At 45.3% G+C, this 27,999-nt stretch overlaps 1 protein-coding gene across 4 annotated transcripts; it reads left to right on the top strand.

Moving 5' to 3' along the window:
• Positions 1-27,986, top strand: GNL3L (G protein nucleolar 3 like). 4 transcript variants are annotated; one of them, XR_006779380.2, is made up of 16 exons: positions 1-157; positions 2,339-2,404; positions 8,519-8,559; positions 9,486-9,593; positions 10,352-10,468; positions 11,241-11,324; positions 11,489-11,624; positions 12,552-12,655; positions 15,737-15,881; positions 17,978-18,065; positions 18,587-18,761; positions 18,848-18,990; positions 19,309-19,445; positions 21,322-21,449; positions 25,869-26,164; positions 27,649-27,986. XR_006779380.2 is itself a non-coding variant. In XM_045796243.2 (16 exons), exons 2-16 carry the CDS (start codon positions 2,386-2,388, stop codon positions 27,729-27,731), a joined length of 1,728 nt encoding a protein of 575 aa, XP_045652199.1. In that variant the 5' UTR covers positions 1-157; positions 2,339-2,385; the 3' UTR covers positions 27,732-27,986. The 4 variants fall into 4 exon arrangements, 3 of the variants coding, with proteins under 3 accessions (XP_045652199.1, XP_045652200.1, XP_045652201.1); XM_045796243.2 differs by having other exon boundaries at positions 25,869-26,088; XM_045796244.2 differs by having other exon boundaries at positions 20-157; positions 2,267-2,404; positions 25,869-26,088.
• The last annotated feature ends 13 nt before the right edge of the window (positions 27,987-27,999 follow it).

The following is a 27,999-nucleotide window of genomic DNA, read 5'->3' as shown; positions in this document are numbered from 1 at the left end:
TCAATCCAAAGCCCCGCCCCTCAGGGGGCGTAAGGCGGGCGGACCAGCGCGGCGAGGCTGGGGTCCGGAAGCCCGAGCCTAGCGGCGCGAGCGCAGCCTCCAGACCAACCCTATCGTGGTGCAGTTCTCTCCTGTCTGGTCCTCGCCGGAAGTGGAGGTAAGAGACGACTCTCCTCTTTTCTGGTCCTGAGCGTTCACCCAGCCAGCCGCGCGGTAAGGGTCGTGTATTTGAGGTGGAAACTAGAGGTGTCCTCCACTCTGGAATGGTGAGGTAGAGAACGGGCTCTCATCCACGGTAGAAGGGCCCAGACGAGGAACAGGGATCGCTCTGCAAATGGGCACGTGCCTAAATGCACTCTTTCTGGGTGAAGGAGCACGGCCCCACCCCATCTAGAAAGTCACAGACCCCATTTTTGTGAAGAAGCATCGAGTGCCCTCTTGCTTTCAGGATAGCGAGGTTCCATTCTGCACTTATCCAGTGTAGACAGGCGTCTCCGTGTGGCGACATTGATCCCACGGTCATAGGGACACACCGCCCTTCCAGTGTCCCCCCCCCCCCCCTCCGGCTGAGCGGCGCGGATCTTTACTGGCGCTGAGGCACACAGATCCGCCTCGACTCAACTCTTCCCTTTGGACAGAGACTTTGATATATTACCTCCTCCGCAGACATACACTCCCGCCTACCCCGGCCGGACCGCGGGTACAGAGGAGCTTAGAAACGTTTAATATACAGAGATGGAAAAGTAACTTCCCGAGTAACTAATTGCGGAAGCCCCGCCCCCGCTACTGCAGCGAAGTTAGATCGCCTCCCTTCCGAGTGGTTCGCACCCGCCTTAGCCCATAGAGAACCACGCAGATTTTCCTCTCCTTGCCTAGAGTGAGTCACCATTGTGGAAAATCAGACGTGACTCCTCGCTCCACCCCACAAGGAGGCGCTGGTTTACCGAATTTGTACAGCCCTGACCCAGAAATGTCCCGCAGCAAAGAGAAACAGACCTTCCTTAACCCCGCGGTAGAGGGGCTCAGATTTGTTCTCCTTTTGAGGTAAACAGAGATCATCCCTCCGCTCCTCCTTCCCCAAAGATTTGGAATCACCAAATGTAGCAAAAGAGAGACACCCCCCACACCAAGGGAGCAGAGAGGTGCAGCTCCCGCTCTCTGCAGTGTTGAGAGACAGTGACATCACTGATCACCCTACATTCTGTGCATGTGGGCTCCCCCCTTACCCAAGGTAGAGGAGCTCAAATGTCTTTCTCTCCATCCAGGATAACCGCCCCCCCCCCTGCAAAGTGTAAGGGCTGATCTACTGAATTTATAGCTGTGTTCCTACCCCCCACCCCCATGTGGAGAACCAGAGATCCTATTCTGTTCAGTGTTAGCACACTGGCGACTTCAACCCATATAAAAGATAAACTGATTGTTCCCCATCCCACTCCCATGGAAGGGTCCAGAATAGCCCACAACTGGCAAGGTGCAGACCCCATTCATGCAAAACTGCAACCCCCCACCCCCCGCTTTGTTAGTGTGTCAACTGATGTCACCTTGTACTGGAGACAATCATATCATCTTCCCCTCACCCCAGCCCTCCCCAGGGTAAAGAGACCCAGGACCCCCCCCCAACATAGAGATGTACAGACCTGCACCTCTCTCCCATGTGGCAGAGATGCACGCAGCCACTCTGCTGGTTTTCCCAGTTCCTCTTCACCCCAGAGTAGAGCAACAGAAGACATCTCCTTACCCCCATTCACCAAGGAACAGACCCCAACCACACCCAGAGGCATACATCTCCCCCACCCCCCACTGCCAAGATTTTGCACTGACTCCTAGCCTCAGTTTAATAAACACAGATTAAAAGCGTTGTTTTGAGGTCCCTTTTCCCTGGGGTAGACTCCTGGTACCTGTCTTTCCCCCTGTTTCCAGGGTAGATCAGATAAAGAACTTCCTACTTGGGAAAAGAGGATCTATTAATAGGTAGAAACAGGCCATCCTTGTATACCCTGTTCCCTCAGCATAGAGAGGTTTAGTACTTAGGGTGTATAACACTACAGGGTGGAGGATTGAGGACCAAGGACTTCAGCTGGTAGATTGAGGCATTGACTCCACCGAGGAAGAGAGGATTAGACTTAGCTTCCTTTTGGGTAGTGTGATGTTGCTTTCCCTGTGTAGACAGCTACACCAGGCCCCAACTCCATTATAGCCTCTTCTACTTCCTCCAATTGTTAGGGCTTCCTTATCAAGTTCTTTTCACATTTCATTTTGCCTATAGGGGACTTGGAAGGGAGCTTGTGGCATTGTGGTTCCCCCCTCTGTCTTCACATTGGTTCTTCCATTCTGACAGGAAGAAAGCCTGCAGATTTGAACTTTCCTGCTTTCAAGCTAGTCATCATGATGAAACATAGACACAGTGAGTTTCTTTTACCACCCCCTCCCAATGCTAAGCTTTAATGAATATTTGTAGTATTTCATGGCAACTTTTTTTTTTAAAGATTTTATTTATTTATTTGACAGAGAGAGAGACAGCCAGTGAGAGAGGGAGCACAAGCAGGGGGAGTGGGAGAGGAAGAAGCAGGCTCCTAGCAGAGGAGCCTGATGTGGGGCTCGATCCCAGAATGCTGGGATCACACCCTGAGCCAAAGGCAGAGGCTGTGCCACCCAGGCGCCCCTCATGGCAACTTTTTAAAAATTATTTCTTTTTTTAAAATTTTAATTCCAGTGTAGTTAACATACAAAGTTATATTAGTTTCAGGTGTATAATATAGTGATTCAACACTTCATATATCACCCAATGCTCATTACAAGTGCATTCCTTAATCCCCATCACCTATTTCCCCCATTCCCCCCACCCACCTCCCCTCTGGTAACCATCAGTTTGTTCTCTATAGTTAAGAGTCTGTTTCCTGGTTTGTCTCTCTCTCTCTTTTAACTTTGCTCATTTGTTTCTTAAATTCCACATATGAGTGAAATCATATGGTATTTATCTTTCTCTGACTTATTTTGCTTAGCATTATACTCTCTAGCTCTATCCATGTCATTGCAAATGGCAAGATTTCATTTTTTTATGGTTGAGTAATATTCTGTTGTATATATACACCACATCTTCTTTATCCATCCATCAGTCAATGGGGGAGGTGGGGGAGGTGTCTCATGGTACAGCTAGAGCTTGGGCTGTTTCCATAATTTGGTTATTGTAGATAATGCTGCTATAAACATTGGGGTAAATGCATCCCTTTGAATTAGTGTTTTTGTATTTTTTGGGTAAATACCCAGTAGTGTGATCACTGGATCATAGGTTAGTTCTATTTTTTTAAAAGATTTTATTTATTTATTTGACAGAGAGAGAGAAAGAGCAAGCAGGGGGAGAGGCAGAGGGAGAGGGAGAAGCAGGCTCCTAGCTGAGCAAGGAGCCTGATGTGGGACTCGATCCCAGGATCCTGGGATCACAACCTGAGCCAAAGGCAGACACTTAACCAACTGAGCCACCCAGGAACCCGGGTAGTTCTATTTTTAAAAATCGCTCAGTATAGCATGGGGGGGATGGGGCAAAATGAGTGAAGGGGAGTGAGAGATACAGTCTTTCAGTTATGGAATGAATAAGTCTTGGGATTAAAAGGTACACTATAGGGAGTAGAGTCAATGGTGTTGTAGTAGCATTGTATGGTGACAGATGATGGCTACACTTGTGAGCAGAGCATAATGCATAGACTTAAACTTGTCTTGTGGAATCACTGTTGTACACCTGAAACTACTGTAACATTGTGTCAACTATACTAAAATAATTTTAAAAACTCTCAAAATATTGCTCAGTATGGACAAGATCATTTAGTCTGTCTTCTACGTATGGTATCATTGTTGTCTTCCCAACTTCCTTGGAGGTGGTGTTCCCCTTATCCCCCATTACCATTTTACAGTTGAGGAAACAGACTCAGCAAAGTTAAATGACGATCTGAGATGAATAGCAGTAAATGCCAGACAGTGGGGACAAATTGCTGTTCTTTCTGCTTCGAGATGCTTTTCTTCCTTTCTCCCTCATTCTTCAACTGGATGATTCTTCCTCATTTTTCAGATTTGAACTTACACATCATTTCCTCTAGGAATCTCTCCCATTAAGCTTCTCCCTTGGTTTCCATGGTCTGTACCCCCAGGAATTGGGGCTATTGACACTGTATGACTGGGTCTGTCTCCTCCACTGCACTGTTAACTTCTCACCCACATCTGGTTTATATTTTTGTCCCCAGGGCCCAGCATAACTGGGCATAGCTATTTGGTACTTACTGTGTGCCAGGCACTAGAATGTCTCAGTAGTCCTAACTCAATTCCTCCTCCTCCTCCCACTATGCTTACAGCCTAGAGAGAGAAGACAAATGTGATATATGACACTCCCATATAAGAGGGAAGGCAAGGGCATTAGGGCAGGTCTGGTTCTGTGCTTCCTGCCTATATCTTACTGTAGTCCACATAGAAAATGACAACATAGACTAGACAAGATTTGTGCGACCCAGTGACGCCATACTCTGTGTGAATGGTGGCCCTGCTTATGTGGGCTTGGTGAAAAAAAATTCAATACACTTACTTTATATAATCATAAAAAAATTTCAACAAGAATCAGACTTTGGTTATGTGAAAACCAAAAGCAAATAGTCATTTTTTCAAGTAACACAAGAAAAATGAACAAAATTAATTATATTCTATTTAAGAATGTCAGATACCAGATGATAATAAAATTATTGATAGTGATGAAAAAGACAATAATTAGCTGGTTAAATGAAGTAGAGTGTATGCATACAAAAGAACACTGGCAGTTTATAAAGATTTTATTTATTAGAGAGAGAGCGCACAAGCCAGGGGAGCGGCAGGCTGAGGGAGAGGGAGAAGCAGACTCCCTGCTGAGCAGAGACCCCAGGTCCCTGGGATCATGACCCAAGCCGAAGGTAGATGCTTAAACTGACTGAGCCACCCATGTGCCCAAGAACCCTGGCAGTTTAAAATAGAATGAGGAAGTATTGTATGGTAAGATTATATAGAAAGACTATTATATGGAAGAACTATTAGATGGAGAGATCTCCAGGATTTGTTAAGTGAAAAAAGCAAGTTGTCAACAGGAGGACATATTATGTTATCTTTAATGGGAGAAAATGGGGGAAATAAGATTACGTATATTTGCGTTTGCACTAATAAGTGGTTTCTTGTTGCAGTGAGGAGAGTACAGTGGCTAGGGACAAGTGTGGAAGACCTCTCAAAATACACCTTCTTATTTTGGAACCATATGACTATTACCTGTTAAAAAACAATCATATACATCTACATGAGTGGGAGAAATGGTGAATATTAAACAAAAACTTTACATGTGCTCATAAAACACAGACTGTGATTGGTAAATTGCAACTAAGTAATGATCAGACTAACTGGAATGACTGCAGTGGAAGGTGGGGGGAGTGCATCATTGTACAGCTACCTGAGTTCACAGCAGTACCTTGGATCCAAATGGCAATGGTAATGGTTAAATCTGGGGAGGTTATTGAGGAGCTGTACAAGGAGGGTTTTCTCCTTACCAAGTGATTATTTTTTTTATTGTGTGCCTGCCTCTGGCACAGGCCCTCAGTTTCCAGGGAAGTTAGGCAGATAGAAATAATGTTGAGTAAAATGGCCAGTCCTGGTTCATTCCCAACCTCACTTTCTTTTCATTGCAACATGAGTACTTTGGGAGAAAAGGAGTATTGAGGTCTGTTTTTTGTTGTTGTTGCTGTTACAGGGAAATTTGATCCATTCATATTTATAATATGTTTGGTCTAATTTCTGCCAATTAATTTAAATTTTTTGTTTCTTCTTAGTCTCTTATTTATTTACTTTTCAAGTTCAAAAAAAAAATCCCCCTCCAGTGTTTATAAAGTTTTTTAAAAAGATTTTATTTATTTATTTATTTGTCAGAGACAGCATGCGTGTAGCAGGCAAAGGGAGAAGCAGGCTCCCCGCTGATCAAGGAGCCCTGTGCAGGACTCGATCCCAGGACCCTGGGATCATGACCCAAGCTGAAGGCAGACGCTTAACTGACTGAGCCACCTAGGCGTCCCCCAGTGATTATAAAGTTATTTTAGTAGTTGCATTCGTGTTTATATCAAACATAATTAAACTTGTCTCTGTCACTTTACCAAAGTTAAGTCATAACTTATTTTTATCCTACCCTTCCGAAGTAAGATCATGCTTTCATGATTTTGCTTTTCCAACCCCTACTGCTTGATTCCAGGATTCTGTTGAAATAATTTGGTATTTTGGTTCTGAGGTATTTCCTTATGATATGCTTCCTGGTTTTTAAAAATCTTTTCTAAGTACGTATTACAATTCTTAGCTACATTAGTAGCATTTTTAAAGATTTAATTGTAATTTTTAAAAATTTAATGATAAGTTTTAATAGATTTCCTGCCCATCATTATTTGTTTCCTTTAGCTTGAGATCTTTATTCTGAGTTAATTTTTATTTTTGCTGCTGTACTTCCTTAAGTACAACTGACCCTTGAACAACATGGAGGTTAGGGGCCCCGAGCCCCAGTGTAGTCAAGAATCCACATACAACTTTTTTGATTCTCCAAAAACTTGACTACTAATAGCCTACCACTGACTGGAAGCCTTACCAGTAACATAAACAGTCTCTTAACACATATTTTGTTAGATGTGCTATGTACCGTATTTTTCCAATAAAGGAAGCTAGAGGAAAGACAATGTTATTAAAATCGTAAGGAAGAGAAAACACATTTACAGTACTACACATATCTATCAAAAAAAAATCTGTATAAATGAATCTGTGGAGTTCAAACTCAAGTTGTTCAAGGGTCAACTGTAGTTTTACCAGAACACAGATGCTAATCTTTGCGCATCTGAAAATGCCTTTTACCTTTGTGTAAAAGTGATCTGTTGGTTAAGTATAGGAATTTAGCTTGGTACACAGTTCCTTGTTTCAGAACTTTGTAATGGTACGGGGCGCCTGGGTGGTGCAGTCGGTTAAGCATTAGGCTCTTGGTTTCGGCTCAGGTCATGATCTCAGTGTTGTGAGATTGAGCCCTGCGTCTGGCTCCGCGTTCAGTGTGGAGTCTGTTTCAAATCCTCTCTCCTTCTTCCTCTGCCCCTCCTGCTCATGCTCACTCCATCACTCTCTCAAATAAATAAATAAATCTTTTTAAAAAAGAACTTTGTAATGGTTATTCTGTCTTAAATGTTAAGAGTTGATTTGAGAAGGCTGTCTGCTACTCTTGCCTTTGTTGGAAACTCCTGCTTCGAAGTTTATAAGATTTTCTTTTTATCCTTAGAGTTAAGAATTTTCATCAGGGTATGCTTATGGTATGTCTTTTTTTTGTTAATCTTGGTGTTCTGTGAGCCTTTCTAATCTGAAACCTCAAGTCTGTTTTCAGTTTAAGGAATTTTCATCTGTTATTTTAAAAAATAATTGCTTCTCCATTTGTACCCTTTTCTCTTTCAGGAACTCCTGTTATTTAGATATCAGCTCTTCTGGGCCTGTTCTCCACTTTATATTTTTACTCATAATTCCCATTTCTTTAGATTTTTGTTTTAAGCAAGCTCTTCTCTTGATCTTCCAGCTTATTAGTTTGGTTAGTTAATGCCATCTGTGTCGTTTTTCACTACACCTATTGAATTTTTATTCAATATCAAGTTTTGGGAATTTTTTTTCTCACACAGTTCCTTTGAGGTATCTTCTTGAATCTCCTTAAAGTATTTGCATTAGTATTTAAATTCTGTTCCCTATATTAACTCTGCTTCAGTGTGAACCACCTTATGTGATTGGGGAGCCTGTTCTCTGGTAATTCCAAGCTGCTCCTATATTTGTATATATCCTGACCTTCCAGAACCTCCCCCTCTAGGAATTCCTTTAGCCCCCTTGCCTGTGGTATGAATTAAGGCAGCCATTCTTCCCCAAGAGGCCAGCTGTGAAGGGTATGACAGATGGGACTTCTCGTGAAGAGGGTGAGGCCTCTTGAGTTCTTGGGCTTTGTTTAGATGTGATTGAAGATGAGCTCTCTCCTCCTTGTATCCAAAGGAGGCCACAGTTCGGCTAAATAAGGCAAGTCCCTTTGGAAGTAATGGCCTGAGCAGGGTCAGCAGGAAGGAGCAGTTCTCTCCCCGTGTGCTCAGGGCATCTGCCCAGGCTTAGCTACCCGGGACTCCTCAGATCACCTTCCCATGCCATCAGCTCTCAACTTGAGCTTGGTGTGGCAATTGTTGAGTTGCCCCCAGCCAGAAGTTAGGGAAGACAGAGGAGTTAAAAGCACGCACTCAGGTAACTCTCTTTACAGGATTCCCATAAGCGTTGTTTCAGTCTGCGTTGAAATAATGCCTCAAACGTTTTATCCAGTACTTCCTCTGACCCTATGGAGGTCATCTCCATGTCTTTGTTGTCCTGGGCCTGAGCAGACATGGTATCTCAGTCCTCCTTAGGTTCTCAGTGTGGCCTTTGGTTAAGGTATAAACAGATGTTGGGTAGGTGGATAATGGCTTTTTTTTTTTTTTGGTAGAAAATAAAAAACCAGGTAAAGGTTCCAAAGGCTGCAAGAAGGTAAGTTGGCTTGACCCTCAGGTAAGGTATACCCATTGTTGGGGGTAAGGTCAGGAACAGGTTCCTTGCTCTAGAAGAGGTTTACAAACCCCAGTAGATGTTATGTCGTTCCAGACAGAGCAGCAAATTGGAATCAAGGGATCTGGCTTTCGCTTCCTCCCTGGTTGGCTGCAGTAGAGAATCAGCAGCATTTATTAAGTTTCCACCACAATCCATGTGGTGCTTTGTGCTTGAATTACCTTGGTATAGGGATCATCCCATTTTTAAGATGAAGAAACTGAGCCTCAGTGAGAAAGTTCCTAGGTTCAAGGTAGCATGGCTGGGACTTGAGTCTGTCTGATTCCCAAGTCCCTATTGCTCTAGATGAGGAGGGAGGCCAAAACAATCTTTGGCTCCAGCTCCTGGTCCTGCTAGGAAAGATGGAGACAGGTAAGACAGGCCAGAGCAGTGATCCTCAAATTTTAACATGGTTAAGGTTCTCAAACTTTAACCAGCCCTCCGGGTAATTCTGGGTAATTACCCGGAGGGCTGGTTAGTACACAGATTGCTGGGCCTCACCCTTGAGCTTCTGATTCAGTAGGTCTGTTGTGGTATCCTGTAATTTCTATTTCTAACCAGTTCCCAGGTGATGGTGCTGCTCTGGTCCAAGAACCATACTTTGAGAACTGCTTTAGCATTTCCCTTGGCCTTTACTTGGGAAACTTTTCCATTTCCCCCACCTCTCCTGGGGTTCTTCAGTCAGTCCCTGCCTAGGAGAAGGAGGGTCTCTTCTCTAGCCAGATGGGCAGCCCTCTAAGGGCAGAGCCCTTCTTTTTGCTTGTTCCTCTCTTTTCCCTACAACTACACTTTTGAGCAGCTTTAACCCTCCAGGAAGGGTGATTTCCATGGGTTCATTAGCTGTTTGTTTCCTTTTGTGTGGTGACCAGCCTGCAAAGCAGAATGGAAAGAAAGCAGCTTCCAAAGTGGCCTCTGCTCCCCAGTTTGTTCACTCCAATGATCATGCCAGTCGGGAAGCTGAATTAAAGAAGAAGAGGGTAAGCCCTTGACCTTGGGGGAGGGAGAGGGCCTGGCCTGACTGCCAGGTCCACAGAAGTGGTGACTGGAAGGGCAAAGACCAGAGTTGTTAGGATTGTTGAGGCAGTTTGCTGAAGAGAGAAGAGAAGGTGGTCACTTTGATACTTGAATTAATGTCTCTGTTTGCTTATCTCCCCCTCACCTCCCAGTCCATTGCTGCCCTGCTATGTTCCCACTGCTCCACTCAAACCACTCCTGTCAGCCTCACTAGTGCCTTCTGTGACATCACACTCATGGATACTCTCCTTCCATCGTCTCATCCGAATTGGCAGGATTTGAGACCGTGCTTTCTTTGAAGCACTCTCGCTTTGACTCTCTTGTCATTTCACTCTCCTGGATGTCTTCCTTGCTCTTTCCCAGTCTCTTTTGCTGTTCCTTTCTTTTCCTGCTGTTTAGATGATGGAGCATCCCAGGACCTTGTCCTCTTTCTCCCTCTGGTCTTAATTGATTTCCTTTGCGTAGAACATATTCTCTCTCAGCTTCACATGCCCTCTTTTTATTGTTCTCTGCCACACTTTCTCTTCCTTCATCTCTTGTTTCCTTTCTCTCAAACCCCTTATCTATATTTGCTCTCTCCCTGTATCCCTGCTCCTCCTACCTCTGCCATGTCAACATTGTTTCTTCCCTGTCACCCGCTCCCTGTTACTGTAAGTCTCCCATCCCTTCCTTAGGTTACAGGCCTAGTCAGCTATAGTCCTGCTGTGTGTTCCCTTGTTAGGTTGAGGAGATGAGGGAGAAGCAGCAGGCTGCCCGGGAGCAAGAGAGACACAGACGCAGGACCATTGAGAGCTACTGTCAGGATGTCCTGCAACGCCAGGAGGAATTTGAGCATAAGGTGAGAGAACAGCTTTTGCTTCTGGTTCAGACTCATTTGGGTTTGCTCAGAAGCATCTATTGCCATCGTTCTGTGAAAGGGAAAGAGCAAGGATGTGAGATTGTTGCAGGGGGACTTAGGAAATCAGTGCAGAGAAGATGGGAAACAGTGGGGATGGAGGGAGGGAGGTATGAGAGGGAAGCAGAGGGCCATTTTGAGCCTTATCTGTGACTGGACAACCCTGGATAGGTCCTCTCCTGACCTGGGCCCCAAAGACAGGGTTGGGAGTAGGGGAAGGGGGACCTATGACCAGGGAACAGGGGGAGAAGGAATAAGTGTGAGGGAAGGTTGACAGAAGAGGGTATGTGAGGGGGATGCCAGCTTCCTTCTTGGACTTCTTATTGCCCTTCCAGCATATATTCTCATTTCACAGAATATTCACTTTCCAGCTCAGAGTTCCTTTTCTAACATAAAGTGTGTATTTTGCCTCCCCCATCCCATGTTCCCACATTGGTTTTTTTTCTCACTTATACCTCCCTCTCACATTCCTTCCTTAACACACACAGGTGCACACTCAGATCCCTAGCTGGTGCTTGAACACATACTTAAACATAGGCACACACATGTGTCATGTGGTTCTATCCATTCTTCCAGTTCCCAGCTTTATTGGCTGGTCAAAGTTACTCTTCGTGTGTTGGGACCCCCATGGCTCCCCCAGCCTGTCATGGTTTCCAGAGCCCTGACTTTTACTCCCTCTTTCCTCCCTGAACTATTCTTTCTTTTTTTCCCTTAGGAAGAAGTTTTGCAGGAATTAAATATGTTTCCTCAGTTGGATGATGAGGCGACAAGGAAGGCTTATTACAAGGAGTTCCGTAAGGTTTGGGGACCCATTTCTTAAGGCTCTTTAGGGAGGGCACCAATCCCATCCCATCTCTCCATTTATGTTTTTCCTGACCGAGATGGAGACCTTTTCTTTTATGGGCCTGTGTGATTCATACCCAGTCCTTTCCCTGCCTTCATCACCTGTCCTTTGCTCTGCAGGTGGTGGAATACTCTGATGTGATTTTGGAAGTCCTGGATGCCAGGGACCCATTGGGCTGCCGCTGCTTCCAAATGGAGGAGGCTGTCCTGCAGGCAGAAGGCAACAAGAAGCTGGTCCTGGTCTTAAACAAGATTGGTGGGTATTGGGGCAGAATTGGGTAAGGCAGGGCAGGGGCCAGACCTTTTTGAAAGACTAGCTCAGACCAGACCCTGAGACTCAGCAACTCAGTGGTAGTTATAACAGTTGTATGAGGTAGGAATTCGTGTTCAGTGTTTAAAGCCAGGAATCTGAGAGGTAAAATCACTTCTTTAGACACACACACACACACACACACACACACACACACACACACACATACATGGTATAGCAGAAGTTGGGGATGGGGTCCAAGCCTGTCTGACTTTCAGTCCTTTGTTCTTGCCATTTTGAGCCCTATTGGCCAACCCCAGAGAGTTCCTGTCTGCCCCAAGCTGGAACCCAAAGACTAGGGCAGAAGAGCACATGGGCTCAGGAGTCACTGAGGCCTGGATCTTATCCCAGTTGTATTGTCAATTTTCTCTAGGATCTTGGACAAGTCTTGTCACCTGAGAGCTTGCGTTTCTGTAGCTGTAGAATGGGCTGTGACTGTCCCAATCTCACAGGGTTGTTGTGAGAATTAATGATAAAGTGCTTGGTGTATGCATGATTAATACTCCACAAGTGGTAGCTATATTCTTGTTGGAGTTATTCTTGACATTTGGCCCAACCTAGAATGATCCACAGAGAGAATGGGAAACATAATCTTTAGGAAGCCTGGCTTGAAGGAAGGCATCTGGGACCAAACAGCTAATTTGCCCATTTTCCCCAAGGGAGAGAGGTCCCCTCAGGGAGGGCCAGCTGGTCCCCTAGACTAGACTTCCCTTTCTAATTCTAACCTGGGAGCTGGATAGGTACTGATAGGGCCAGGGAGACACCTGTTGGCAGGAGGCGGGCCTAGCCTTGGGTGTGGGTGGATATATCTTTAGAGTGAGCCATTGAAGTGATGTTCTCCTTATTAGTCCTATCTGTTTCTATTTTCCCCAGACCTGGTCCCCAAAGAGGTTGTAGAGAAGTGGCTGAATTACCTTCGGAATGAGCTGCCAACTGTGGCTTTCAAGGCCAGCACACAGCATCAGGTCAAAAACCTGGTAAGCTGGGGCCAGGGTTGGAGGATCATGACTTGGACTGGGGCCTCCAACCCTTTGGGCCTTCAACTCTGAGCTTTTTGCCTTACTAAATGACCTTTTAATATTCATTTCACCTCATTCCTTCTTACATTTTAGCTTTTTGGAAAGGTTTTTTTTTTCCAGATATAAGGGTAATACATAACTGTCCATAGAAAATTTGGAAAATATAGTTAACTATTTGTTAGCTTTTAAAAACGTATGTCTTCATTTTTCTCTTTAACACAAATCACACTACTTTCTAATTGTATCACTAACACAAAAATACATTTTAGTTGTAAAATATTTAAGTATTACAGAAACATTGGTTGCTTCTGAGGAGAGAAACTAGGTGTTGGGGGACATATTTTCGATTTTGCACCAGGTGTAGAACTTAATTATTTATGAAAAAATAAAGTAGAAAAAATAAAAGGAATTACAGATGGCTTAAATACCCTTTTACCAGTACCCTTAAATCTCATCTCCTTTGTCCATACCCAGATGTAACCACCATTGTTAGCTTGGTGTGTATCCTTTCAGATATTTTTCTGTGCTTTATATATATGTCGATGTATATATAGAGAGAAAGAAGTGTTTGGGAATGTCCTGTGTGTCGTCCTGGGGCTTGCTTTTTTTTCCCCCCATGGCAATTTTTTTTTATACAGATGTACTTTCTTGATACTAAATAAAATTAGTTTCCAGTTTTTAATCATTATAAGCAGTACTTTAACACATACCCTTGCATATGTTATCTTGGCTGGTGGGCAAGTGTTTATATAGGTTGGATACTGAGAGGTGGAGTGGCTATGTATTTTATATTTTCCTAGACACTGACAAATTGCCTCCCTTCCAGTGGCTGTACCAATTTATCTTCTTGCCACTGAGGTAGATGAATGTGTGGGAGGGCTTATTTCCCTACATCCTTTCCAACACTTGATATCATTAAACATTTTAGTCTTTATTCATTTGGGAGAACCTGATACCTCATTTCTAATTTTTGGCCTTGATGGAAAAAATGTGGTGAGCATCCTTTTCTTTTTTTTTTTTTTTTTAACGTGGCAAGTCTATATTTTATTTTATTTTTATTTTTTTATTTTTTTTGACCCTTCGCATACTGCTGGTGAAATCTTTTTTTAAAATATATTTATTTTTTTTCATAATAATATTTTTATTATGTTATTCACCATACAGTGCATCCCTGGTTTTTGATGTAAAGTTCGATGATTCATTAGTTGCGTATAATACCCAGTGCACCATGCAATACATGCCCTCCTTACTACCCATCACCCCAGAAGGCAGGCTGAAAAATCAAGAAGCCCACATCCCTAAGATCCCTATAAAACAAGTGCACACTCCTTGGGTCCTGGTCAATAATTTGGGCTCTGGACAACCCCGCAACCTCTGCTCATCAGAATGATGAGAAGGAGAAATCACCCCCCCAGCAAAGAAAAGACAATGAGTCTGTGGCCTCTGCCACGGAACTAATGGATATGGATATAACCAAATTATCAGAAATGGAGTTCAGAGTAACAATGGTCAAGATGATGTGTAGACTTGAAAAAAATATTAACGAAAATACTAACGAGAATAGAGAATCTCTAAGGGCGGAAATGAGAGTGAATCTGGCAGAAATTAAAAATTCTATGAATCAAATGCAGTCAAAACTAGATGCTCTGACGGTCGGGGTGAATGAGGCAGAAGAACGTATCGGCGAATTAGGAGGATGGTTTAGTAGAAGAGAAAGCTAAAATAGAAACTTGGCTCAAAAAAATCTAATCTCAAGAATGTAGGTTATGGGAGATCACTGACTCAATGAAACATTCCAATGTCAGAATCATCGGCATCCCTGAGGGGGTGGAGAAAAACAGAGGTCTAGAAGAGATATTTGAACAAATTGTAGCTGAAAACTTCCCTAATCTAGCAAAGGAAAGAAGCATTCATGTCTAAGAGGCAGAGAGGACCCCTCCCAAGTTCAACCACGACAAACCTACGCCACGTCACGTCACAGTGCGATTCGCAAATATTAGATCCAGGGATACAGTATTGAAAGTGGCCAGGGCAAAGAAATTTCTCACGTACCAAGGCAAAGGCATCAGAATTACGTCAGACCTGTCTACACAGACCTGGAATGAGAAAAAGGGTTGGGGGGGGCATTTTTAAAGCTCTTTCAGAGAAAAACATGCAGCCAAGGATCCTTTATCCAGCAAGGCTGTCATTCAGAATTGCTGGAGAGATAAAGACCTGCCAGAATCGCCAGTCATTGACCAGTTTCGTAACCACAAAACCAACCCTACAGGAGATATTAAGGGGGGTTCTATAAAAGTAAAAAGGCCCCAAGAGTGATACAGAACAGAAAGTCACAATCTATAGAAACAAAGACTTTACAGGTGAGCATTCTTTTCTAACAGCTCTCTTTCATTTGTACTCCACTTTAAGGATATATTTCCTTAACCTGTTTCTTACTGATGGATATTTAGCTTAATTCCTGTTTTGCAATGCTGTGGTGGGTAAGTAAGGAAAGAGGAAGAGGTGGAAGGGCATTCTGGGCGGAGGAGGTGGCATCAGAGGAGTAAGGAGATGGAAGCTGGAATGGCCGTTTTGTCTGAGGAATTAAGGGAAGGTAGGCAATGGGCCAGGCACTGTCTTCCCACCACAGGCAGGGAGGGCAGTGTCCCCATTTTGTAGATGAGGGCGCTGAGACCCAGGGAAGGGAAGCAGGATTTGATGCACACACACCTGTGAGAGACAGAGCTGGAACTCAAACCTGGGCTGACTAGAGGCCAGGGTGCCATCCTTTCCCTGCTGAGGTAGGCAAGAGATACATGTGTCTAGAGAGAGGCAGGGACAGAGAAGAGTGAAGACGCAATGACAGTGGAAAAACAGGCCTTGTGCAAGCAGGGAAATGACAGGTATTCAGGGCCTGTGTGAGAAGCCCTCTGCTTCAGTCTTGGGGATCTTGGTGATCATAGGGAGGTGGCCCTGAACGTTTCACTGAAAGTTGGAAATCTGGACTCAGACTGCATTTCCTACCTGATGCCTCTTCTGTAATAACCCCTCGTTTTCCAGAATCGCTGCACTGTGCCAGTGGATCAGGCCTCTGAGTCACTGCTGAAAAGCAAAGCCTGCTTTGGAGCTGAAAACCTCATGAGGGTTTTGGGGAACTATTGCCGCCTTGGTGAAGTGCGCACCCATATCCGTGTGGGTGTTGTGGGTAAGACCTGTGGGGAGGTCACGGGGCCCAGGCTCCTTCCTTGGGCAGGGGTTTCACTGGGCAAAGGATTCTGGGAGCTTTGTGTTACCCCTCCGGGAAGAGAGGAGCAATTCAGGAACAGTTTTATGATTTGTAATATGTACTGATGGACATAGGAAGGTGTACTGAGAATCACCACCATGCATTGAGTATTAGAATCGTGGATCAAATACACAGGGTTATGCTTGGATTTGGTGCCATCTCATCCTACCAGAGCTGTGGGTGGTGGTGAGGAGGAGTGAACATATCTTTGACAGATAAGAACACTGAGGCCCAGAGAAGGGAAAGGGACTTGTGGGGATCAGCCCTGTGTGAGATGAGATAGAGCTGATACCCAAACCTGGGCCTATCTGGAACCCAGGGCACTGAGGGAAGGATGATGGGGGAGAGAAAAGGGAAATTGAGAGAAGCAGAGATAGACTGTCAGGGAGAGGAAGTGAAGCCAAAAGAGACATTGGAGAGAGCTGGACGCTAAGAAAAAGGTATAGATATACAGGCCTGAAGACATAGAAAAAGAACTGGGAAATGATGGGATTGGTGGGGAGTGGAAAGGAAAGATGGATTTAAATGACAGAGGTGTGCCGAGAGAGGGGGATAATGATCACAAAAAGATACCAGAAGGACTATGAAGACCTACAGAGAGAGACACAAGAGGGCTAGATACTTTATGCATGTAAAGAGGCAGACACGCGTACCAAAGAAACAACGAGAGAGGGACGCCTGGGTGGCTTAGTGGGATAAGCATCTGCCTTTAGCTCAGGTCATGATCCCAGGGTCCTGGGATCGAGTTCTGCATCGGGCTCCTTGCTCAGCGGGGAGCCTGGTTCTCCCTCTGCCTGCTCCCCCTGCTTGTGCAGAGGGGATAGATAGATAGATAGATAGATAGATAGATAGATAATAAATAAATAAATAAATAAATAAATAAATAAAATCTTCAGAAAAGAAAAAACAATGAGAGAGACAGGCAGACACAGAGATAGACAGATTCAGAGAGAGAGGTGCACATGGAAGGGGCCAGGAACAAAGAGGTAGACATGGAGGAAAACACACAGACCTGCGAATACATGTGGATCCACAAATACATATATGGATCCGTACTTGCGCAGACATGGCCAGACCCAGAGGCAACACACATGCAGACCCTTCCCCCATACTCAACCCAGCTCTGCTCCCCGCAAGCGAGTAGAGGCACAAGAGACACGTGTGCCCATATACACTGGTTCCCTCCACACAGAGACTGATGTACAGAGACTTCCACACATGAGGGGCTCACACACACAGGTACATCCATAAGAGAGTTGTCTGTGGGGTCACCTGGGTGGCTTAGTTGGTTAAGCATCTGCATTCAGCTCAGGTCAAGATCTCAGGGTCCTGGGATCGAGGCCTACATCAGGCTCCCTGCTCAGTGGGGAGTTTGCTTCTCTCTCTCCCCCTCTGCCCCCTCTCCCCCACTAGTGCTCTCTTTCTCAAATAAATAAATAAAATCTTTAAAAACAAAGAGGACAGTCTTTGCATAAATTCTGGCACACAGAGAAGGAGAATGGTGAGAACAAGAGACCTGGTGAGGGGGGTAGCACACAAAGACATCCACAGGCCTAGAGGTGCTCACAGATGCTTGAACAGAAAACATGCACCACAGGCAGACCAGCTGCTCAGAGAGACTGACATCTGGAGAGGGCTCTTCCACCTGCCACCAGGTGAATTTTACACCAGGACAGCTGGTTCTCTGTTTCACAGAAATTTCCTAATGTCTGCCCTCTGTTGGATCGTGTTACAGAGGCTTTGCATTGAGCACCTTTTCCAGGCTGGTTGTAAGTGGGAGGGAGTGTCATATCTAGAGAGAGCGACATGTCTACCCATCATGCTCACAAATGGAGGAAAGGTTAGGCCATGTTAGGGCTTGGTCAGGGCCTGGGTTGGGAAGGCAGGAGGCCAGGCTCTGGTTTTGGCCTCCCTGTAGCTTGGTCATTGTTCCTGCCTGGGCCGCCCACATACATGCCGGCCCAAATGTTCCTGAGGGTCCTTCCTGCCCTCAGCCATCTGCCGCTCCTTTGTAGGTCTTCCTAATGTTGGGAAGAGCAGCCTGATCAACAGCCTGAAGCGCAGCCGTGCATGCAGTGTGGGAGCCGTTCCTGGCGTCACCAAGTAAGCGCCTGCCTGCTCCCCCACTCCACAGCTCCTTGACCCTACCATTCCGCCATTTCTCATGACTTCAGCTCTTGCCCTTTTCCTTATCTTGGCCCAGCCTCTGATTCTTCCCTAGGCACAGGAGTCTCACTAACACCCTCATTCACCTGGTACATCCTAGGTGCGGGCCAGGCACAGAGCTGGGTGCTTCCCCACTTAGCTCCTTGAAGTCTCTTAGCAGCCATGCAAGATTGGGCTACAGATAAGCAACTCCACTTCCTAGATGAAGCAGCAGAGGCTCAGAGAGTCAGAAGCTTACCCACAGCCCTGCAGCTCAGTCCCCTTGGCAGGGACTAGACTAGAATTAGTCTCAGGTGTGTAGGCCCCAGAGCCCCCAGCCCCACATCTCTTCATCTTCATCTGTATGCTTTCTGTCCCTCACCCCTGTCCCAGCTGTGTGCCTGGGGCCTAGGGGATACCAGATACATCCCAGCTTATCAGTGTCTTGCATTCTCTCTTATCTCCTCTTCTTGTCCTAGGTTCATGCAGGAGGTCTATCTGGACAAGTTCATCAGGCTGCTGGATGCCCCAGGCATTGTCCCAGGACCGAACTCAGAGGTGGGCACCATCCTGCGCAACTGCGTCCATGTGCAGAAGTTGGCAGACCCCGTGACCCCGGTAGAGACCATCCTGCAACGCTGTAACCTGGAGGAGGTACAGAAAGCTCTTGCTTATGCCCTGACCTACTCCAAGGGCCCTTCAGTTTTCCTTATGATTTCTTTTCTTTCTCTCTTCACCAGATTTCCAACTATTATGGCATCTCTGGGTTCCAGACCACTGAGCACTTTTTGACTGCGGTGGCTCACCGCTTGGGGAAGAAGAAGAAGGGAGGCATATACAGTCAGGAGCAGGCAGCCAAAGCTGTTCTGGCTGACTGGGTGAGGTGAGGAGAGGGCTAGGGGTAAGGGTGGACCTACTGAGAGTCAGGTTCCACAAAGGGGTGCATCTGTGTTTATTGCAGTGGTGGGGCAGCCTGACAGCCTGTTTCTCAGGGCAGGGGAAGGCCAAGGCACTAGGTCATGTCCCCATCAGGAATTTATGGCCAGTGACTATCTAGCAACTCAACCTCTTGTTGTTCGGGAGCTACTGTGGGTTTTCTTGGTGTTCCTTCATTGTTTCTGACTTGGGAACTCATCCTCTCTTTGATTGGTCATTTGTTCTCTTAATGACATCACCAATTTCCTCCCATCTCCCAATGCAGTGGGAAGATTAGCTTCTATACACTCCCACCTGCCACCCACACTCTGCCTGCCCATCTCAGTGCTGAGATCATTAAGGAGATGACCGAAGTCTTTGATATTGAGGATACCGAGCAGGCCAATGAAGACACCATGGAATGTAAGTAGGGGCAAGTGGACTGGCCTGCCTAGTACTTTGTCTTGCCCTGGGTGGGAGCCACACAGACCCAATAACAAATCCCATGTTTGATCTTCCCCTGCCCTGGCCCTATTCTGGGTTCAGGAAAATTATTTAACCAACTCTAAGCTTAATGCTTTCTCCCACAAGGTGGAGAATTCTAATCTGGGCCATGGGGGTGGTTGTGGGGTATTGGTAGATAGGAAAAAAAGCCAGCAAAGTACTGTGTACACAGTGAGGCGCTCAGGAAATACGAGGGTCCTTTCCCCATCTCCTGGGACCTGGAGTGGACTAAGACAGTCCTCTCCAAAACCCCTTCCATCATGTTGCCCTAGGCTTTGCCTCAGCTACTGCATGTCTAGTCCTAGATTTTTGTTCTCACCCCCATTGGCAGGGAGGCATCTGTATAAGTACCGTGTGCTAACTGATTGTGCCACTGGAGCTCCGGCGGGGAGGCATCTGAGTCACAGAAAGCTGGTATTTCCTGAATGGTGCATGTGCATGGTCAGTGGCAGGCAGAGGTGGCATTTAAAGCAACTCTTCTGCCCTGTGGTCTAAGGACTGTCCCAGCTCGGAGTAGCTAAGTGGTTAGAAGAATGGACTGGCTAGAGTCAAATTCACGTTTTGTTTCTTGTTAGCTCTGTGATGCTGCATAAGTTACTTCATTTCTCCATGTCTCAATGGAGACGTCAATCTGTAAAATGGGAATAGTAGTACTCACCCAGTAAGATGGTCATGAAGACTTATTTAATATGTAAAAACACTCACAGCAGTGCTGCCTTAGAGGACATGCTTGGTGAATATTAGTTGTTATGAAGATGATTGTTTGCTGGGGTACAGAGGTGTGCTTTGAGAAACTCCTGTAGGAGATTTGTTCTCTTCAAGTACTTCCATCTGTAGCCTTGGCTTATGGCTCCTCCCCCACCTTGGAAAGGGGCCCAGTGCTCTCTAGGCCTGTCTGTGGACACTTGGGCAGTGGGAAAATCCTGGCTGGCCTGGCTTCTGGTTTCTCTGTTTCTCTTGAGGGCCACTAGCTTTCCTTCTCTGGGCCTTTTAGTGTCCTTAGATTATAGATGAGAACAAGGGGACTTGCTTGCTTCAGAGTTTATTCCCCATGTGGCTTCTGGCGAGTCAGTTCTCTTTCTGAACTTTACTTCCCTCTTCTACCAAGTGGGTAGTTGGGAGGAATTGGAGCTCACATTCCTATGATACTTGACCCTGGCTGCATGTGAGGGCAAGCGGGGCTCCATCACTGAGAATGTGCTTTGGCAGAAGATTGAGGTCTGGGAAATTGAGGAGAGGAAGAGGTTAATGGTGAGGGTTTCCTAGGGGAGTTAGCCCTAATATTGTATCTTGAAGAGTGACTAGGAATTAGAGGAAGGGGATGGGGGTAGATTATAGAAGTAGGTGGGAGGATAGTGTGGGCCCAGGGTAATGGGAACATTAATGGTTTGCAGTGGAGGGCAACTCTAGGCAAGGGGCCAGAGGGAGGGGGAGAGAGGCCTGGTCCTGAGGAAGGAAGCCCAGTGGCTGCCACTTACTGAGCAGTGTCTCAGGCCAGTGCATTTCAGGTATCCTCTGCTGTGACAGCAGCCCCATGTCATAGGCTGTGGTGTTCTCATTTTCCAGATGAGGAAGCTAAGGCTCCAAGACCAGCTCCCAGCAGGCAAATGCCCTACTGCAAAACCCATGCCTTTAATCCTTTGTCATGTGGCCTCCCATCAGGAATGAAAGAGCCTTCCTTCCCAACTCCCTTGGGCAGTGTCCACATATCCTTTCCACTGAGTCCTAAATGGGTGGAGGGGCCTGGCAGCAGGGGGGAGCTAGGGCCCTGACAGTGGTGTTGGTTGTGTTAAAGGCTTGGCCACTGGAGAAGCAGATGAACTGTTGGGTGACATGGACCCGCTCGAAATGGAGATCAAGTGGCTACATTCTCCGATGATGAAAATAGCAGATGCCATGGAAAATAAAACCACTGTGTATAAGGTACTTGTCCCCTTTCTTCATGGTAACCTTCTTCTCTACCCAGGGCTCTGGGGAGTGGTTGGTCCCTTCTGCCTGGCTCCCACAAGGTCTGTCTATAATGGTGGGGAAATGTAGGTCATTCATTCACTCCCTGTGGGCCCCCTGGGCATCAGGTGGTGTGTATCCTTTACCAGGCAATGGCAGGTCCAAGGAGGAGGCATGCTTTCTCAAGCAGCTTTTCCAGCCTGGCTGCAGCCTAGAAAACAGGTATCCCCGTTCAGCCACTCAGTTGTTCAAGTTGCAAACCTGGGTACCCCTGACTCTTCCCTCCAACTAGCATCCAATATCCCAGACAGTCAGTCAGCAAGTCCTATGGCTTTTCCCTCAAAGTCTCTTGAGAAGCTATCAGCTTCTTTCAGTCCCTACCATTTCTATAACCCTAGTCTAAGCTTCTAACACTTTCTCACCTGGACATATGTCCCATGATTTCTAATGGCCCAGTCTGACCATGTCACCTCCCCTGTTAGGGCTCCCCAGTACCTATATGATCGAGTCAATATGCCATGCCTGTGATTCCTGGAGGCTTTTTCAGCTTCTTCAGCCAGTCTCCCTATCTCTGCCCTTCGGGAGGCCAGAGTTTAGTGGGTTTCACATACAGACCTCTGCACTGTTATGGGAGGTACACAGACTAGGGGTGGGGGCAGAGCTTGGGAAAGCATGAATCCGACGGCTCTAACTTGTATACTACTTGTGGGTCAGGGAAGTCTTCCTGAAGGCCTTGATCCTTGCGCCACTTCTTGGAGGCTGAGGAATTCTCTAGACAAGGGGGGCAGCAGCCCGTGGCTAGGAGCTCAGCCAGTGCTTATGCCGTGGCACAAAGAGGAGAGAGGGTGGTGTTTTGGGGAAATGTTAGTGTGGGGTGGTTGAAATGAGAATGGAAGCAAGGAAAAATGAATCTGGAATCAGAGCATAGCAGTCCTTGAGTTAGACCTAAACCATGGGTATTAGGAAAACACTGAAAATCAGTTATTCTTTTCTGTCAAAGGGTTTTCTATTTTTCCCCATTTTGTTTATTTAAAATATTTTTCCCTTTTATTTACTTTTTGACTAGGTAGTATGTGTATGTGGTATAATATTTAAAAGGTACTTAAGGGTATACAGTGAAAAGTAAGTTTCTCTCTTGCAAGTGTCTCCCAGTTACCTGTCCCCTCCTTGGAGGCAGTCACTATTAGCAGACGTGAATGTCCTTTTCATAGCTATTCCATCTTTATGTACATGCATATATACATACATGCAGATACAGAGATCTATTTTAATTCAAATAATAACACACTATTTGTATTTTGCATTTTGCTTGTTTCACTTATAAATTCATCTTGTAGATTGTTCCACATGATTGCTTAAAGAGCCATCCTTTATTTTGATGGCTATGTAGTATCTGGAAGGTTTTTTTTTTAATAATAATATTTTTTTATTATATTATGTTAGTCACCATACAGTACATCCCTGGTTTTCGATGTAAAGTTCGATGATTTATTAGTTGCATATAACACCCAGTGCACCATGCAATACGTGCCCTCCTTACTACCCATCACCAGCCTATCCCATTCCCCCACCCCCTCCCCTCTGAGGCCCTCAGTTCGTTTCTCAGAGTCCATAGTCTCTCATGCTTCATTCCCCCTTCTGATTACCCCCTTTCTTTATCCCTTTCTTCTCCTACTGATCTTCCTAGTTCTTATGTTCCATAGATGAGAGAAACCATATGATAATTGTCTTTCTCTGCTTGACTTATTTCACTCAGCATTATCTCCTTCAGTGCTGTCCATGTTGCAGCAAATGTTGAGAAATCGTTCTTTTTGATAGCTGAGTAATATTCCATTGTATATCTGGACCCCATCTTCTTAATCCAGTCATCTGTTGAAGGGCATCTCGGCTCCTTCCATGATTTAGCTATTGTGGACAATGCTGCTATGAACATTGGGGTGCATATGGCCCTTCTCTTCACTACGTCTGTATCTTTGGGGTAAATACCCAGTAGTGTAATTGCTGGATCATAGGGTAGCTCAATTTTTAACTTTTTAAGGGACCTCTACACTGTTTTCCAGAGTGGCTGTACCAACTTGCATTCCCACCAACAATGTAGGAGGGATCCCCTTTCTCCACATCCTCTCCAACAATTGTTGTTTCTTGCCTTGTCAATTTTTGCCATTTTAACTGGTATAAGGTGGTATCTCAGTGTGGTTTTGATTTGAATTTCCCTGATGGCTAATGATGTTGAACATGTTTTCATGTGTCTGTTAGCCATTTGTATGTCTTCATTGGGAAAGTGTCTGTTCATATCTTCTGCCCATTTTTTGATTTGATTATTTGTTTCTCACGTATTGAGTTTGAGGAGTTCTTTGTAGATCTTGGATACCAGTCTTTTATCTGTAGCATCATTTGCAAATATATTGTCCCATTCCATGGGCTGCCTCTTAGTTTTTTTGACTGTTTCCTTGGCTGTGCAGAAGCTTTTGATCTTGATGAAGTCCCACAAGTTCATTTTTTCCTTTGTTTCTCTTGCCTTTGGAGATGTGTCATGAAAAAGGTTGCTGTGGCCATGTCGTAGAGGTTGCTGCCTATGCTCTCCTCTAGGATTTTGATGGATTCCTGTCTCACGTCGAGGTCTTTCATCCATTTGGAGTTTATCTTTGTGTACGGTGTGACAGAGTGGTCAAGTTTCATTCTTTTGCATGTAGCTGACCAATTTTCCCAGCACCATTTATTGAAGAGACTGTCTTTTTTCCACTGGATGTTTTTTCCTGCTTTGTCAAAGATTAGTTGCCCAAAGAGCCGAGGGTCCATTTCTGGGTTCTCTATTCTGTTCCATTGGTCTATGTGTCTGTATTTGTGCCAGTACCATGCTGTCTTTGTGATCACAGCTTTGTAGTACAGCTTGAAATCCAGCATTGTGATGCCCCCAGCTTTGTTTTTCCTTTTCAACAATTCCTTGGCGATTCAGGGCCTTTTCTGGTTCCACACAAATTCAAGGGCTGTTTGTTCCAGTTCTTTGAAAAATGTCATTGGTATTTTGATTGGGATAGCATTGAAAGTGTAGATTACTCTGGGTAGCGTAGACATTTTAACTATGGTAATTCTTCCGATCCATGAACATGGAATATTTTTCCATCTTTTTGTGTCTTCTTCAATGTCTTTCAAGAGTGATTTGTAATTTCTAGAATATAGATCCTTTACGTCTCTGGTTAATTCCAAGATAATGTATGATTTTTGGTGCTATTGTAAATGGGATGGATTCCCTAATTTCTCTTTCTTCAGTCTCATTGTTCATGTACAGAAATGCAGCTGATTTCTGAGCATTGATTTTGTATCCCGCTTCATTGCTGAATTGCTCTATAACTTCTAGTAGTTGGGGAGTGGATTCTTTTGGGTTTTCCATATAGAGTATCATGTCATCTGTGAAGAGACAGTTTGACTTCTTCTGTGCCAATTTGGATACCTTTTATCCCTTTTTGTTGTCTGATTGCTGTTGCAAACACTTCTAGTACTCTGTTGAATAATAATGGCGAGAGGGGCATCCTTGTCATGTTCCTGATCTTAAGGGAAAGGCTTCCAGCTTTTCCCCATTGAGAATGATATTTGCTGTAGGCTTTTCATAGATGGTTTTTATGAGATGGAGGAATGTACCCTGTATCCCTGCACTCTGAAGGGTTTTAATCAGTAAAGGATGCTGTATTTTGTCAAATGCTTTTTCTGCATCTACTGAGAGAATCATATGATTTTTGGCTTTTTTCTTGTTGATATAATCTATCACACTGATAGATTTGTGAATGTCGAACCACCCTTGCATCCCAGGGATGAATCTTTGCTTTTCCATTGTTCACGGTCAAGAATGACCTTCCCATCAATAGAAGCATATTGTTCACTGCCTTCTCCACAACCTCTGCCACTTATGCTGTTTCTTTCTGGTGGGCACTTAACACACTCTGACTTGGCTTGTGGTGTGGGTTGGTTATATCCTCTTTTAGACCAGTTGCTTCTCAAAGATGGGACTGCACCCTACTCATTTCTCAGCATTTCCCCACATGGAGCTGGGCACAGAATAGACATCAGAAAATACTTGTTAAATTGAATATGACTTTGTAGGCTCTTGAGGAAAGAATCATAATACCAATTGTCATTGATCAAGTAACTCTGCTTTTTTATTCTTGTGAAAGCTATGCAAGCTACCCATTGTCTACCCCATTTGACAGATGAGCCAACTGCAGCTGAGAAATTAACTAAGCACCTTCTCGTTTGTGATGGAGCCGGACTTGGAGCTTAGTTCTGCTTGGCTTCAGACTTCCTGTTCTTAACCAAACCTGTCCCTGTCTCCTCTGCAGAAGTCTTCGGCGGTATTCTAGGGGCCCAGATCTCACTGTTGTCCTCTCTCTCTCTCTCCAGATTGGAAATCTCACTGGGTATTGCACCAATCCGAACCGACATCAGATGGGGTGGGCTAAACGTAATGTGGACCACTACCCCATGAACAGTAGCACGGTGGATGTCTGCCCTGTGGACCGCCGCCCAGTGCTGCAGAGGATCATGGAGACAGACCCCCTGCAGCAGGGCCAGGCTCTTGCATCTGCCTTGAAGAATAAGAAGAAGATGCAGAAGCGTACCGGTGGGGGCACCTGACCATACCCCACGTCCCCATGCTCCAAAAAGAACCCACTTAGGCCCTACTTAGGAACTCCTGAGTGAGCATTTCCATGTGCCCAGTGTCCAGCTATCCCTGGTTAAGGGGCAGAGATGGGTTAGGAGGCTCATCTACTAGCACAGTGGTTCTTAGACTTCACCTTATTATGAGAATTGCCTGGAAGGCTTGTTAAAACACAGATTTCTGGGACCCACCCCCAGAGTTTCTGATTGAGTATGTTGGCCATAGGGCCTGATTATTTGTGTTCCTGGTTGATGCTGATTTGCTCTTCTGGGCACCACACTTGGAGAGCCATTGGCCTAGTCTGTGTGTCCAATAGCCACCATTTATTTCTTAGCTGGTTTCTCTGTGTTAGGAAGCTTACAGGTTATATGTAATGTTTACTTTATCCATAGGCAATATACTCAAAATTCAGAACGTACAAAGGGATATAGAGTGACATGTTTCTCTCCTTCCAGTTTCCCAGTCATCTAGGCCTCCTCACAGAATGACCAGTTAATTTCTTCTATCTCATGCCTGAGATAGATAGACAGGCAAATATCTATATATTTTTTGTTCTCTGTTTCTGTGCAAACACTAGTCACCTGAACACACAGTTTTGCCACATCACGTTTCCATTTAATGGCAGTTCACAAAAGAACTTCCTCCTTCATTTTAATGGTGGTCTGTTGTGTGGTTGGCTGATTTAGGTCTTCATGCTATACTAATCTTTACCAACTCATTGCAAGTCTTATCCCCATTTGGTAAGTGAGGAAACTGAGGCCCAGAGACATTAAATGACACACTCAAGGTGAAACAACTAGTATTTAATGGAGCCAAAATGTAAACCTGGAATTGATTGACCCCATAAGCCCAATTCTTTGCTCTTGGCCTGGTTTCACACTGAGTGCTGGGAATCCAGAGATGTATTGCTCTTGAACTCCTGGTCTTATAAAGGAGTGAGGAGGAAATAAGAAAACAGATGTTGGCAACACAGTATTCACAGACACAGAAGGCAGAGTGAGGAAACCTTAACTCAGCCTGGTGAACCTAACCCGGATGGTGGTGGGGTAGGGGTGATCAAAGAAGGCTTCCTGGAGGAGATGATGGCTGAGGGGAATCCTGAAGAAGAGCAGGGTATGGCTGGAGGATGGGAGGTGAGCATTCAGGCTTAAAGCCTCTACTTCCATGCTGCCCCTTTGCTGTGAGAACTTTGAAGGTAATGGCTGAGTACTAAGCTCAACACAGTAAAAGAAAATTGCTGTTGGGATACTAGGAAGGGATAAAAATACTTGGAGCCCAGTTGAGTCTGATACTCTGAGATAGAAGCTATATTGGGGTGATCATTTCAGAGATAGACAAATGGGTGTGCCTGTGAGATTGCATACTGGCTGCCAACACCCTCCGCCCAATTGTTTTGTTTAGTGTTGGGGGCAAGTGAGCCAGTTTGGGAGTCTGATGTAGACCAAGATCTACGCCAGCTCCTGCAGGTGTCCTGTTGGCAAGCCAGCCACCAAGTGACTGCCTGTATTTCTTCATCTGCAGATAAACTCGCCAGCAAGTTATCTGATTCCATGATGTCTGTCCTCGACCTCTCTGGCAACGCTGATGACAGTGGTGGTGACTGATCGACTAATCTCACCACCCCCTTGTCCCTCCAAGCACCAGTTCTAGTGGGATGGGGGAATACAGATGAAATGGTGTGCTTCTCCCTGAAGTACCTGCATATTAAAAGAACTCCTCACCCACCATGCCCCTTCTCACTCTCCCTTCCATTCTTCCAAGAAAAAAGAGTCCCAAGTCACTGGAACTAGCGAACCCCATACCCTTTATTTAACCCCTACTCTGTTTTACAAGAGAAATAAAATTACTGTCATATCCTTGATGCTAACAATT

Source organism: Ursus americanus, chromosome X (genome assembly GCF_024610735.1).
Source record: "Ursus americanus isolate L20-20 chromosome X, mUrsAme1.1.p, whole genome shotgun sequence".
Taxonomy (NCBI): domain Eukaryota; kingdom Metazoa; phylum Chordata; class Mammalia; order Carnivora; family Ursidae; genus Ursus; species Ursus americanus.
The sequence above is the reverse complement of the archived record's forward strand: the minus strand, read 5'-3'. Positions and strand labels throughout refer to the sequence as shown.